The following is a 14006-nucleotide window of genomic DNA, read 5'->3' as shown; positions in this document are numbered from 1 at the left end:
TGCCGAAGTCGGTGGTCTAAGAGCTTGAGTCCTTATGAGTTAGTGGAGGCCATTCAGAGATGATTATCAAAATGGGCCAGAGTGGGATAGCTTTTTATTTGCTCTGAGTGTCTTTGAGTATTGAAATCATAGAGAACACAAGGGAAGAACCTTTTCCTTACAGACTGCGCTGTGTACTAGGTTGAGACTACCTTACTGTGCTGCACAGTTAGTTTAATGTATGAAATAACTGGAACAAATAGTTACTTGTAATTCTGTGGTGACTTGCAGTTCGTGAAGATAGTTAAAACAATCAAATGCACATTGGAAATTAAGTTTTTGTTTTATTTTCAGATGCTGAATGATGAGTTAAACTGAACTATTAAGGTAATAAATCTTCAGAAATACGGTATCAGATGTTGACTGTTCCTTCCAAAAAGATGGTCAAAAAAGCACATTATATAGATAAGTTTGAAGTCTGTAATAGGAGAAATAATGCTAATTCTCCAGGCATCTTAAGGGTTTTATTGTTATTTTATTTGTTGGAGTATTAAAGCTTTATAACTTAAAAGGCAATTCTAAAAATTGAACCCTTTAAAAATCTTATTTAAAGATGTGTAAGTGGAAAAAATGCAGCAGCCTACTGTGATGAACACTACCATCCTGGTTCTGCAGAAACTCTAAATCACGTAATCAGTGGGGCTGCAGACAAATGCTTCATATAGTCAAAACCCACTGTGATTGTATCAAGTCTTTGCTGCGTCCAACCAAAAATGCTGCTTAATGCCTTCAAACGTGCTGCTTTGCTGTTTCAGATCCAGCTTGTAAGTATATACTTACATGACTGAACATACATCCCATTTATCTTGGATTAAAAACTTCACAGAAACATAAAATGCTAGGTGAGCATGACAGCTTCTTCTGTGAAAGCAGAACAGCCTGAAGAGTGATGTTGCCTGCAGATATGTGCTTGTCAGTCCTGGGAAGACTCTTTCTCTAGCCTTTGTGTAGAAAGACCAGTTTAGTTCTAGTTGAAAAGACACTTTTTAATGGTTTGTGGCTGATCTATAATTGTATGCCCTGTGAATGTATTTTTATGGTCATCAGCCTCCTAGACCTTGCTGTAATGCTCCATGAATTGTGCAAATTAACTTGGGTTTTGGATGCACAAAAGTACCAGATACTGTTAACAGTTTCCTTTCTTATATTTTGTTTAAAATGTGGCTTCATGGAAAAATGTAATGATAATAACTGCAGTTCTTCAGACTGTAGAAGATAAAGAACCAAGTGCATAGTACCAGTCAGAACAACATGTCAGTTTTTTATTAACGTTGCCTTCTAGGGAACTTGTGGTTTCAGTAGGACAGAGAAAAAAAATAATTGTAACTTGTTCCTACACTGAAGAGGAAGAACAGGGAAACATTCAGTACCCTCTGTTGTCATGAATGCATTATTTATTAAGACGCTACTATTTAAAAGCATGGCTCAAGTAACTTATTCTTTAACCAATGGTAGGAATTAGGAAGATAAGTGAAGACACTGGACCATTTTAAATATTTCAGCATGAATGTAGAAATCATCTGCAAGTAGGTTGGTCACTCTGAGGCTTTTCACACACATAAAAAGGTTCACATCCTGAGCCATTCCAATTATCCCATAGCTCTGTGGAAGGTAAATGAACAACCCACTTGTAGCACTTGAGCATTTTTAACATTGTTGTGATACAAACCTGTAGAAATATTAAGGATTTATGAACGTTGTTTTTAATTGCACACTATGAATGAATAAAATTACTGGCTCTGAACAAATTCTTAATGGAAACTTCTACTGTTCCTTATATTTTGCAATTTCTTTGTGCTCAGGCTTCAGCTGTAGATTGTGTTTAACAAACATTCACAGATGGAAAGTCAAAGACGAAAAAAATTCCTGAAATTTCTCACTTCTAATGTAGGCCTTGATTCTAAAGCAGCACAGTCATATGACTCTCATGCCAGCTTGTATCAGGTATTAATTCCATAGCCATACTCTGTGGGTGATGTATACGCCAGTAACGCTAATTACAACTAGCAAGACTGCATTCCTTCCCTCGGAGAAGGAGACGGACCAGGCAACTTATGACCCATTTCCATTTTAAGTAGACACTCACTTCAGAGAGGCATGTTTAAGCTGAATTACTTTGAGCTCTTTTAGTAACGGGTAAGTACAGAATAATAGTTTTCCTCATACAGAAATTTAAGCTTGGGCTCTTTAAAATGAAACCTCACCCACAGGCAATCAAAATGCTTATTTTACAGTATTAGATGACACTACTGTAATGAGGGCAAACCATGGGCTGGCACAAAACACTAACGAGTTAACTACTTTTTGTTAAAAAAAATAAATTCATTATAACCAAAATCTGACAGTAAAAAAAGCCTCACTTGTGTCACTAATTCGCCCTCCCTGTGCTGGCAGCCAGGCTCTTCACTGGCGCTTCCAGACTTCTTGACAGGTTTACCACAGGAAGCTGACATCTATGAACTGACCTGTCAGGGTAGGCTTGGCCTCGGTCTTGGCCTCAGTATTTGGCATCTTGAGTAGCATTTGAAGTAGCAGCAGTGAATTTGCTTTTGTAGTAGTTATGGTATTCCATTCATCACGGCTGTTCTGCAGGGAGTAAGGTGTTAAATACTGAATGTTTGTATACCAGTCAGTACCTGCTCACCTGACTTCTAAAATAAAATAACAGCATGTGCATTTGTTCTGTAGATAACTGTGTTCCCTGTGAGTTGATGTAAAATTCCTTGTCTGGTTGCAATTTTGGGTGAAGTGCAGCAGTAATTCCAGTATAACAGATAGTGTCCTGCTTTATCCCTAAAGCTTCTTCTTCACTTTTGTATGTTAAAAAAAAAACCCGAAACAACTTTACTGATGAGATATGGCACTGAAGTGACTAGTTGGAGACACGTGCTCTATAAAATTCTCTTGCTCCACTTTCTCCCATGGAGCTTGTTCAAGTGAACGTAAATGAATCGTTGCAATTGTTGGATGTGATGCGATACCCTATCTGCACAAACGCTGGAGGATTTTGGGGTTTTAAGTGACAAACCAGCAATTGATGCAGGAAACTGCTTAGAATGCCATACAGGCTGCAGTGTGTGACAGAGGCACCTATGAAACGCATGATATTCTTGAGTGGGTGTTCTTACTATGAGTATCTACACTTCACCTGTTGTGCATCATCCTCCTGCTTTTGTACGTGGAACTTGATGTTGGTGGACTTCAACACATTCCAGATATTTGTGTGTGTAAAATTTTCTGGCCATAACTCTTCCCTTTTTAATGATTTTCTTAATCTTTGCAGGTCTAGGAAACCTGGAGGATCTGTTCCCGTAACAATGGCAACAAAATCATCGCTCCTTAAAGTAATTCTGCTAGGAGATGGCGGAGTTGGGAAGAGTTCCCTTATGAACAGATATGTCACCAACAAGTTTGATGCGCAGCTGTTTCATACAATAGGTGTGGAATTTCTAAATAAAGAGTTGGAAGTCGATGGACACTCTGTTACAATGCAGATATGGGACACAGCAGGTCAGGAACGCTTTAGGAGCTTGCGGACTCCTTTCTATAGAGGTTCTGACTGTTGCCTGCTAACTTTCAGCGTGGATGACTCTCAAAGCTTTCAAAACTTAAGCAACTGGAAGAAAGAATTCATTTATTATGCAGATGTCAAGGAGCCTGAAAGTTTTCCGTTTGTGATACTGGGTAACAAAGTTGATATCGATGAAAGGCAAGTGTCTACTGAAGAAGCCCAAGACTGGTGCAGAAATAATGGCAACCATCCCTATTTTGAAACCAGTGCAAAAGACGCCACTAACGTTGCGGCAGCCTTTGAAGAAGCTGTTAGAAGAGTTCTAGCCTCTGAAGACAGATCAGATCACTTCATTCAAACAGATACAGTAAACCTTCATCGGAAACCGAAACCCAGCTCATCTTGTTGTTGACTTAAAGTGGGGTTTTTTGGCCAAATTACTTTTGACTAGCTTGCTCTATAAAAGTATGGGGAAGACGTAGTAGATAAAATAACAAACGGGTTTCACTCTAATATGAAAATTGTAATATTCTGCTGCTTTCTTGGAGAAGCAAGAGAAAAATGTCCGTTCATGAGTGACCCATTATTGAATTAGTGACACTTTCTGTTTAGGAAGGTGTCAGGTAAAAATATTAATATAAGAATGTAATTTGCCAACTTTATTCAGATGATAAATACTTTGAATATAATTAAAACTTGAAAGTTCTAGAAGCACTACTTTGGAGAAACTGTTCTGGAATTCAGACACAAAGATACTTTTATATGTGTATATTTTTATGAAATCAGCATTCCATCTTTGTTTCACTAGAAGCCAGTTTCTTAACAATGCTAGATATTAAACTTCAGTCTCACTACATTCCTTTTGCTGTGAGTGGTACTTCATCTCTAATGTGTTTATTATAAGTTAATATAAATTACCTTCAGGTCATCTCTAATTGCCTAATGTTGCTGTAATTTGTGTAGGTTTTTAAGTAGGAAATACGTTTCCTACATATTTAATGTCCATTTTCCTTTCACTTACTATTCTAATGCTGTACTAATTTTTCCAGCGGTTTAATACAAAATACTGGTGATTTTTTTGGAGTTAATACATGTCTTTGCCTTAAATCCCATTCTAGCATGTTTCTATCAATGAGGTAAAAAATCTGACTAACTGAAGTATAAACATTTTTAGTTATGAAAAAGATATGACTTTATTCAGTCAGCTTTAATAGCACTTGAAGGGATTCACATTGGGACAAATTTGTAAAAGAACTTGGAGTGTACAGCCTTAAAGTTCCAAACTTTTTGTTCCTGTTAACCTAAGCTATGAATGTGTTTACCAGTAATCTCTGCACTGTGAAACTAAGGATTGGCAATACGTAGAGAACTCAGGAAGCTCTTGACTTGCAGTAGATTGTGACAGCTTTCAGCCCTAATACAAGTAAATGCCTGCACCTTGTCTTTGAGCTGAATTTGATCCTTATTTAATTTGCTATCTTAGGATATGGACTTACACATTTAAGACAATGTCTTTTATATTACTGTACACAGTGATGAACAGAAGCAATTTCTGTATTTAACGGACAGTTGTTCTGCAGTAATGCAGGTGACCCTGCAGAAGGTGTATTTGAGGCTCTCCATTGCAGCTAGATGGTAGAATATGTATGAGAAGCTGTTGAATGTTGGCTCTCAGAGCACTTACTGTCCTTGTAACGGCAAACTTGATAGTGCACTGTCGCTTCAATCTGTAATCTGACTGCTAACAGGCATGCACGTTGTGGACTTCAAAAGAAGTCTGAGGCCTACAGGGCAGGCCAAGTTATTCACTAAACCACGCAGACTCTGCTTTCTGTACAACTTTTTTGTTCCAATAGAAAAGCAAACGGCAGCAACAGCAAGAGTTTTCTCTTAACTTATCTGTTCAGTCTGTACCAGGTGTAATTATTTGGAAGTAAAGCTTGCAAAACAAACCCTTCTTGTCACTCTTAATACACTTTTCTGAATGTATTGTATTCTCGCTTGAACCTGTCCAGGACAACTTTACTCTATAGATCTGCTGCTCCTGCTTAAAAGCGACCTCTTTTTTTCACCTTGCATACATTCTAAGTCCAATTCATTCTTACAATCCTGCATATACAGCAACAGAAATGTTTGAAGCTTCAGTCACCTAACAGCTAAATACAGGTTGAGCTGCTACTTCTGTTAAGTTTAATTTCTAGTCAATGAGTGAAAAGATCTGTGATGAAAATCTTCGCTAGATTCCTCTTAAGCTGAGAGAGCAAAAAGCTTTAAAAACTAAGATTGCTTGAGTTGGGGGTTACTAAGCTAGTGTTATGAAACTGTTGTAAAACTACTACCTTACTGCTTAAAGCATCCTTAATGTTCATTTTAGCAGAGGTTGTTTAAAACAAAACAAGAGGTAAAGTTACTGTGACTAGAGTGCTACAGATCTGATTCAAATAAGATTGGTAAAAGGGAACAATTAAGGATGAAAACCACTGTGGTCTTTCTTGTGCCAAAGAGTCCATCTGTTTTTTTCCATCTGTCCCCTTCCCATCTAACAACGTGGTTACTGAGCCTTCGCCTGAGAAGTAGGTTTAATAAAATTTAAAAAACTTTAATACAATAGAAGTGTATTACTTGTGCCGTGGGAGCTGCTGTACCACAACTGTTCACTAATGACAAACGCAGCTAGTGAAGATAAAGGGGGGTTTACATGCTACGGTAAACAAGGTAGTAGAGGAATTATGCTGAGGTCAGGCTCTGGTCTCAGAGGGAGACTATCAAGTACTTCAAAGAGGCAAAAGTCCTATGATAAGTAAATGATAGGTACAAAAAATGTCACGATGCTTAATAAGAAACAGGTATTTATGTACTTTGTGAGAACTTAGTATCGTTCAATATGAGGGCAAGGTAGGGACTCACTCATGTTTCAATTCACTGTTTCATTTCACGTGCTAATGTACCTCAAGTATTAGGGTGTCCTGTTAGCAATATTTAGGATTGTGAAGAGTGACAGATCATACTATGTAATGTGAGTGCGAAATCCCAGATGTCCTTTAAAGTGAGGAACAAAAAATACTGTCGTGGCAAATAGGTGGGTTTGATGAAAGCTCTGCATAATAGATCACACAGCAGAATGGGAGGGGGCAGAAGAAACTAGCTAGGACAGCTAACAGCTCATGTTGCAGTGAAGTATATGGCTGCTTAGCATGAGAGTGTTGCTTTATCTTGCTCTGTACCTCAGACGTGTTACTTTAGTTGTCATATGACAGGTTAACAGAAACTGGCAGAAAGTTGAGTCTAAGTTGCATTTCCAGCCTAGATTTATTCAGGCTGGTTCATGTTCTTTGCTTATTCTGATGTTCTCATCTCCTTATGCTTGATTTTTTACCACTTAGAGTAATTCCAGTCCCTTTCACTCAAACTTTTTTGTTGCCTTTATTGCATAATGCAGGTTATCTGCTGCTTTCTTGTACTCCAATGGATTTCATTTGAATTCTTACACCTAAGCCTCTGAGATGGAGCAGGAACATAACACTTACTTGCAAAGGAGGTCTCTTCTGCATTGTCCATTGAGGAACTGTTTGTTATCTGATGTGTGCTAGATCTGTATCTTTCCGTCCTAGAGCGGGTTTGTGACTGTAGCTGGTCACAAGAAAACTCTCCCCTATCACTCCAGATAGCAGTCTGTCAGCTCACTGTAAAAAGTCACAAGCCAAAGCAGAAGCAAGTGCTCCTCTGTACACAGGGAGATCGCAGCCACCGAGCCAAGGTCCCTCAGAATTGTGTTGTGAGACAACATTCCTCACCACAAACTCTGTAACGATTAACGTAAGGACACACACATCATTCTCCCTTGCCTGTGGCCAGTAACAGTCTATTTTCATACAGCCTAGACTGTTTTTCCCATTTGCAATTCCTACATTCAGGAGAAAAGAGTAGAGGTGTATGGGGGGTGGGATAAGAACAGGCACTACTTGGCTACTGACCTCTAGAGATCAGGCAAGAGATAAAATGCTTTCATTTTACATAACTTCCTACTGCGTGCTAGCAGAATACAATTACAAAAACACCCAATTTCTAAAAATGGTGGAAACTCTTAGCACTAATCTTTCATCTTTGCCAAAACTTTTCTTACTGCCATGTATATGATTATTTAACGTATTTCCTCAGTGAGTATTTATGTATTTCCTCAGTGTCAGTATTTTTCCAACCGCTGTGCTACTGGGGAAGACGCAGAAAACAGCATAACTGCTCTAACTTAATGGCTCCTTATCATATGAATGTTTTACCTCAAGTGTTTCTGTTGCTTTCACAGATATAGCAAAAAAAAAATTAAAAAAATCAGTTAACATACATAGGAATACATGACATTATCACAGCAGCCTTCCAGTACCTGAAGGGGACATGCAGGAAAGTTGGGGACTTTTTACAAGGGCGTGTAGTGATAGGACAAGGGGTAATGGCTTTAAACTGGAAGTGGCTAGAGTTAGATTAGATACTGTGGGGAAATTCTTCACTATGAGGTAGGGTGGTGAGACACTGGCACAGGTTGCCCGGGAAAGCTGTGGTTGCCCCCTTCCTGGAAGTGTTCAAGGCCACTTCCTTTGTGGCTTTGGGCAACCTGGTCTGGTGGGAGGTGTCCCTGTCCATGGCAGGGGGGTTGAACCAGATGAGCTTTAAGGTCCCTTCCAACCCAAACCTTTCTGTGATTGTATGATCAAAGTGTTGTACAATGCAGTTTTTATGAAATAATACTGCAAAGACAAGGATTCCCAAGGTAGCCTTACTATGATCATCTAGTTTTCTCCTAAATAATTTCAAGTATACTCAACAGACATGCATAGTGCATTATTCCACATTTTATTTAAGGTAAATATTGCAACCTTTATATTGTGTTCTTTTTCTCATGGAATATTTTCACAGTTTAGCCGTGTACATGACAAAGAAGTAATGACTGACTATACATTTAAAGCACATACACACGTGGTCTCTTTAATTATACAGACAATGCAAAATGTACTTCCTAGAATAGCATGCCACTTCCTTTGGAAACTACTATTCAGACATCTTAAAAAAAAAAGTCAAAGAAGATCGCTTATACAGATTTGCTGCAAAAGGACACAAGAGATTGTGAAGAAACTTAAGAGATTGTGAAACCAACCGAACTATTAGGTACAAATATGCCAAATGACCCATCTAAAAATGACTGGTTTGGAATGATGGTAAGTTTTGCGAAAGGGTCCCTAACTACATTTTACAATGCAAAAGCAGCCAGACAGACCAAATATTGCCTTTCTGACACCTCAACAAATCGAGTTTCATGGTTCAAAGATCCTACTCTAAATATATTTGCAAAAGAAAATTTCAGCACTTGCTGAAATGAGATAATGGAAAGAGGTGGGCTTAAACATGTAAATTTAGTTTGTTTTTTTTTCTCCATGTATGAATCAGAATTAAAGTCAGAGCAGATAGAGCTGTTCTGGTCTGCTTCATTCATTCATTTCATTAATGCAACACTGCAGCTAAATGTGCATTCTACAAAACATCTGGTAAGTCTGAAACTTTAAGCTTTAAAATTTTAATTTTTTTTCTTAAAACTTCTTGAAATATTGAAGACAGCTTCACTGATATATCCTCTTTTATTTTTATTGAGCACTTTACAATACATATATTACACATTACAAAATAAATATAGACCTGATTTAATACCACAAAGAGTAAGGTTAATCTGGTTAGTCTGCAGAGTAAGTTCTCTAGCGAAGAACTGTAAGTAGCAAAGTTTAACACAAAATTAACCACTCAGGGGCAGCAGTCAAGAATTCCCTTTTGCTCATGTTCAGTCACACGACTGCAGATGTCTTTTGTGTTTAGATCTGATTTCCTCCCACCCTGTATAAGAGGCTTACATTTTGCATATGCACTGACACCCACATGTTTCTGTTTGTACCTATTCAGCCCCACGATATTTCAAACCTTACTTTTCATAGCACAGAAAAGGAAACCTAAGATACACGTTTTAACCAGAGAACCTTGGCTGTTGTTATCTGTATCGGCAAAAAAAGTCGATTTCTTCAGCATCCAATCTGTCTTCAGAAGATGAGTATTGAACATGCTGAGAACTAACCATACGAACTACAGTTCAAATAAGCAAGAAAGTATGGAAAAATCACTCAGGAAATTAATGTACTCAGCTTAGAAGATGTTTCTTCCCAAGGAACTGTACTTTCCTTTCAAAGGCACTGGATCGAATAGGAGAATTGAGTTCGTAAAACGGATTCATTGCAAACTGAGGAAAGAAGAAAAACTCATCAATAAGCACAACGTCCAGCACTGGAAAAATGTTACTTCAAATGGCAGCAACTGCCAGCTTTCGGCCTATTTAGTGACACTTCAGAGCACAGAGCTCCTGAACTTGCTTTCCAGGCCCTTGCATTCTCCCCATGTACGTGCACAGCCATCCCTTAGTAGCGACCCTGATGGAAATTTCTGGTTTGGAAATTCATATTATTTGAGTCCCTCTAGGAGGCCCAGATGGTGATGCTTCTAATCAGTGCTTGCAACAGCCCCATCAGCTGGAAGCACCACTAGGCTGCAAGAACACAGGCTACCTGTTCTGAGAGCAAAATACTTTGAGCAGGCTTCTGCAGAACAGTCCTTCGCGTTCATCATCACCATTACTGACACAATACTGCCCAAAATTGCTAGACTAGAATGAAAATAAATTCTGAAAGACCACAGCTGTTAATAATTCCTAAAAATCTATTCTGCTACTGGAAAATACAGCCTTTATGTCACACGTTACCAACTCTGGTTCATGTGGACAGTATAGGTTTTTGTCCACCACTTACATGCTCATACAGGCATGCTGCAGCTTGTACAGCACAACACACTTAAAGCACCGCAGTAAGACCATAAGAAGTGGGCTCTTACCTTTATATACAAATCATATACATCATTAAAGAAGTTCTTAATTCCATCTTCTTGTCTTACATCATGAAGCATTATAAATCTCATATGTAAAGCAATTAAGAAAAATTTTCCATTTACAACAAAGAGACATTTAACATATCCTGAGATAAGCATTTACGCCCAATTCTGCATATACTTAAAATGTTTAGCTGTACAGGAAACAGCAGTGACTACAGGAGGAAGCATTAAAAGAAGTAACTGGAGCAGTGAAATTTAGAAAGTGTTACGTTTATATTTTAAATTTGCCCTATTTGAAAATAATCACCTCTCTATTCAAGGTTATTCTTTTCAAATCTAGACAATTCTGAATGTGGGTGATGTTCTTGGCACCTTTGCCATGTACCCCTGAATTTAAAATGACATTCAATGTTACTTCCTAGGTATAAGAAGTGTTTCACAACAAACACTGTATATAAGATCAAGCCTTGACACCACATATTCAAGATGGGTGTGATTGACACCAAGAATGGTTCTCACTGCTTCTCCTCTAGCACTACCAAAGGGATGGGAACAAAATCATCTAAGCTTCCTCAGACCTCCTCATATTATTCCCCTCCCAATTCTTCTTTCCTCTGCTCCATGTAAACACCACATTTTATTAGGCTCCTCCAAAAGGAAAAAAAATAAATCTTTTCAATTGGTCCCAATTCTCAACTACTGCTGTGCCTCCCAACTTACTTCATCCTGAGGTAGCAATAAATAGTGGTCAAGAGCCAGAAAAACCTGTTCCAGACTCATTTCATCTAACTTAAACCTTTCAGGCAAAAGGTCTTCCTACAGAAGGGAAGGATATGTCCAGCTGTGACAAAAGCAGAAACAAACCATTCGTTAAACTTGTCCACAGTCTTCAGATACATGTTGTTAGAAAGCCACATGTTCTCATCTACTAGGTCAAGAGCAGCATGGGCAATGAACTGGTTGAGATGGCGATGATCATCCTAATGTATTTCCAGAGACAGAGGATTAGTAATTCAGTGAGAGAAATATAAACAAGAGAGTGCTGAAGTTGCTAAGCCGTGTTCAAGTTACGTAAAGTTATATAAACCCTTGTTTTTTGCCACACATGTGCCAATCCTGTAATTAAATGAAACTAGTACATATTGTCATATTTGGTTTTGAGAAAAAAGGTCATAATAAAAAGGTCATAATAAAAACAGTCTTGAGAGCAGCAAAACTAATAAAAGCTAGTAAAGCTCAGAAATTAATTCAAGTGCGAATTCTTTCATTTACCAATGGGTAATCTCCCACTGCAAACTTATTTCACAACAGAGGCCTTGATAGAAGTCTTTCTCTGCTTTCCAGTCACCTGTTTTAGTGAACCATACGTAAATTTAGCATTCTTTGGACCATAATGTCTCTCTCAAATATGGCAGGAATTGAACAGGTTACAATGTGTAAAAGCTGGGGGACAGATGGGGAAAACAGAGAGATACAGAGGACAGATATGCTGGTAACATTCTCACCTAAAGATTCTGTTTTTTTCAGGTTATTTGCCTAGAAACATACAATTTTTAAATTGTTTTGGGGTTTTTCTTTTTTTGTAAGAGCCTAGTGCAGAAATCATCCTGCAACTGGTATTAAATATAAGCTTGCAGATGTAAATTACACCTCCTCCTATAATAAACACAGATGGCCTTCAAAGAGTAATCGTAGCATTTGACTATAACACTACAAGAGTTGTGAGGGGAAAGAGCCATTTACTTTGTATACAAACCAGAATATCAGAGGACATCTGCCAAGAAGTTGCAGTGGACTAAACCATACTATAAGCCTCTATTAGGCTGGAAACAGAAGTAGACTTGCACTGTTTCTCATAATACAGAGATGCTATTAATGCCACTCTCACACCTCGCTGTGTACTGTTTTTCACCCAAACCAAGTTTGGCTCAGGGCATTAACAGCTTTCCCAGCTAATTAACAGTTCCATTAAGCCATACTAAGAAAAGATTAAGTAGTGAAGTTTAAGGGGCAAAAGCTCATGCTGATTTACCATGTACATTATGCAAACCGCTTATGTGTGTGCTTAGCTGTGCATCTGCACTCAATTCACTCTTAAATGGCACGTCTCAGAAACAGAAGCGGTAGCTGCCAAAACATGTCAATGTCTACTATTCTTCTTCAGTACACATCAAGTTTAGATTCTCTCTTAGAAGAAAATTTAGTACTTCAACCTCAGTCAGACAAAAAGCTTACCTGAGCCAAATTATTTCCATTAGCAAAATGAAGAAAATTAATCTTTCCACAATCAGACACATCCTCACACTCGCTAAGTCTAGTCCGACTCGCCTTATTTACAATCTTTTATAGGACACTAGTTCAAAATACAGACGATGCCACAACGTTCAAATCAGTGACAACATATTCTTCCATTTTTGAAACACTCACAGATACAAGCACTTCTATTCTGAAGTCTGTTTTTACTTTGATGTAATATCACAAGGGATAGATTTGTTCTTTTCCCACTGGAAACACCACTTGCTCAGCAGTCTTACATTTCACACATTTTCAAACTCATATTTATCAATACAAGTTTTAAACCTTTCTTACTTAAAAGCAAGTATGACTACTGAAGACAAATAAAAATTAGTATTTTTTAATCGCATAAAAAGGACTGAATAGAGCTTTCGAATTTATGTTCCTTACTTTATCTTATTCCTGTATAGAGATGTCTTAAAATAGGGAATGACGGTAAGTAGCATTAAATAATGAGCAGCTCTTGTAAAAGCTCTACACACTAAAAGCAGTGACTAATATATTCTTAACGATACAGCATCAAATGTTTAAGGAAAACATGTTTTATTAAGAATTAGTATGATCTGGCAAATTATTTTGAAGAGACTCAAGAACTCCAGAGTTCTGTTCCCTGTGACAGTTTCTGCTAAAAAATCTGAAAATAGCGGATAGTAGCAGCACTTTGAAGATCATGCTTCTAATACACTGTATAATTTAAAGATAAATTAAACCATAATTACATCATAGGAGTACCACAGGGGAAAAAAACTCACCTTGGACTCTACTTTTCCAGGAGGCAGAAATTCCATTTCAAATATGGGATTATCATGATGACCAACTATCACAAAGTAGAAACTTCCAGACATTCTTCAAAATAGTGCACCCTACAAGAAAAGGCTGATAAGTCTACATACAAACTCTTAATCTGTGAGAAAGTTCTCCTAAAAATCAGCCAACATGGTTCCTACTCATATTTAACATAGGCTAAAGAGCAATAACCACTTTCTTAGATATGCACATATATACACAAATAGGGGGAAAAATATCCTTAGAAAGCAGAACATCTCCTGGAAGCGAAAGTAGTTACTACTACCTAAAAAAGCTCACTCTACAGCTGACTGATGCTGTAATTCATCCCCTGACAGCCCCCCCCAGTGACTTGGACGGCAGCGATCCCCTGATGTATCGCAGCGCACTCGCCTCTGAAGGATCTCCCCATCTGCCTCTCCCCGGCGGCTCTACAAACAGCAGAAAGGGGAAAGGTAGC

At 38.1% G+C, this 14006-nt stretch overlaps 2 protein-coding genes across 2 annotated transcripts; one reads left to right on the top strand and one right to left on the bottom strand.

Moving 5' to 3' along the window:
* Positions 1-330: 330 nt before the first annotated feature.
* Positions 331-4406, top strand: RAB9A (RAB9A, member RAS oncogene family). Its single transcript, XM_010180714.1, has 2 exons — positions 331-366; positions 3323-4406. Exon 2 carries the CDS (start codon positions 3357-3359, stop codon positions 3960-3962), a length of 606 nt encoding a protein of 201 aa, XP_010179016.1. The 5' UTR covers positions 331-366; positions 3323-3356; the 3' UTR covers positions 3963-4406.
* Positions 4407-9428: 5022 nt separating this feature from the next.
* TRAPPC2 (trafficking protein particle complex 2) lies at positions 9429-13625 on the bottom strand. Its single transcript, XM_010180703.1, has 4 exons — positions 13513-13625; positions 11301-11445; positions 10469-10554; positions 9429-9824 (listed from the first exon to the last, which is right to left on the bottom strand). Exons 1-4 carry the CDS (start codon positions 13603-13605, stop codon positions 9726-9728), a joined length of 423 nt encoding a protein of 140 aa, XP_010179005.1. The 5' UTR covers positions 13606-13625; the 3' UTR covers positions 9429-9725.
* Positions 13626-14006: the final 381 nt, after the last annotated feature.

This window comes from Mesitornis unicolor, unplaced genomic scaffold, assembly GCF_000695765.1.
Source record: "Mesitornis unicolor isolate BGI_N332 unplaced genomic scaffold, ASM69576v1 scaffold12190, whole genome shotgun sequence".
Classification (NCBI taxonomy): domain Eukaryota; kingdom Metazoa; phylum Chordata; class Aves; order Mesitornithiformes; family Mesitornithidae; genus Mesitornis; species Mesitornis unicolor.
Note: the sequence above shows the minus strand (reverse complement) of the source record. Positions and strands in the feature narration are given on the sequence as shown.

Coding starts and splice junctions, on each gene's coding strand:
- TRAPPC2 (XM_010180703.1), bottom strand. CDS start 13,605: ATGTCTGGAAGTTTCTACTTTGTGATAGTTGGTCATCATGATAATCCC. Junction 10,555..11,300: donor TGCTTTTGTCACAGCTGGAC/ATATCCTTCCCT, acceptor TAATTGCTTTAC/ATATGAGATTTATAATGCTT. Junction 9,825..10,468: donor TATATGATTTGTATATAAAG/GTAAGAGCCCAC, acceptor TTCTTTCCTCAG/TTTGCAATGAATCCGTTTTA.
- RAB9A (XM_010180714.1), top strand. CDS start 3,357: ATGGCAACAAAATCATCGCTCCTTAAAGTAATTCTGCTAGGAGATGGC.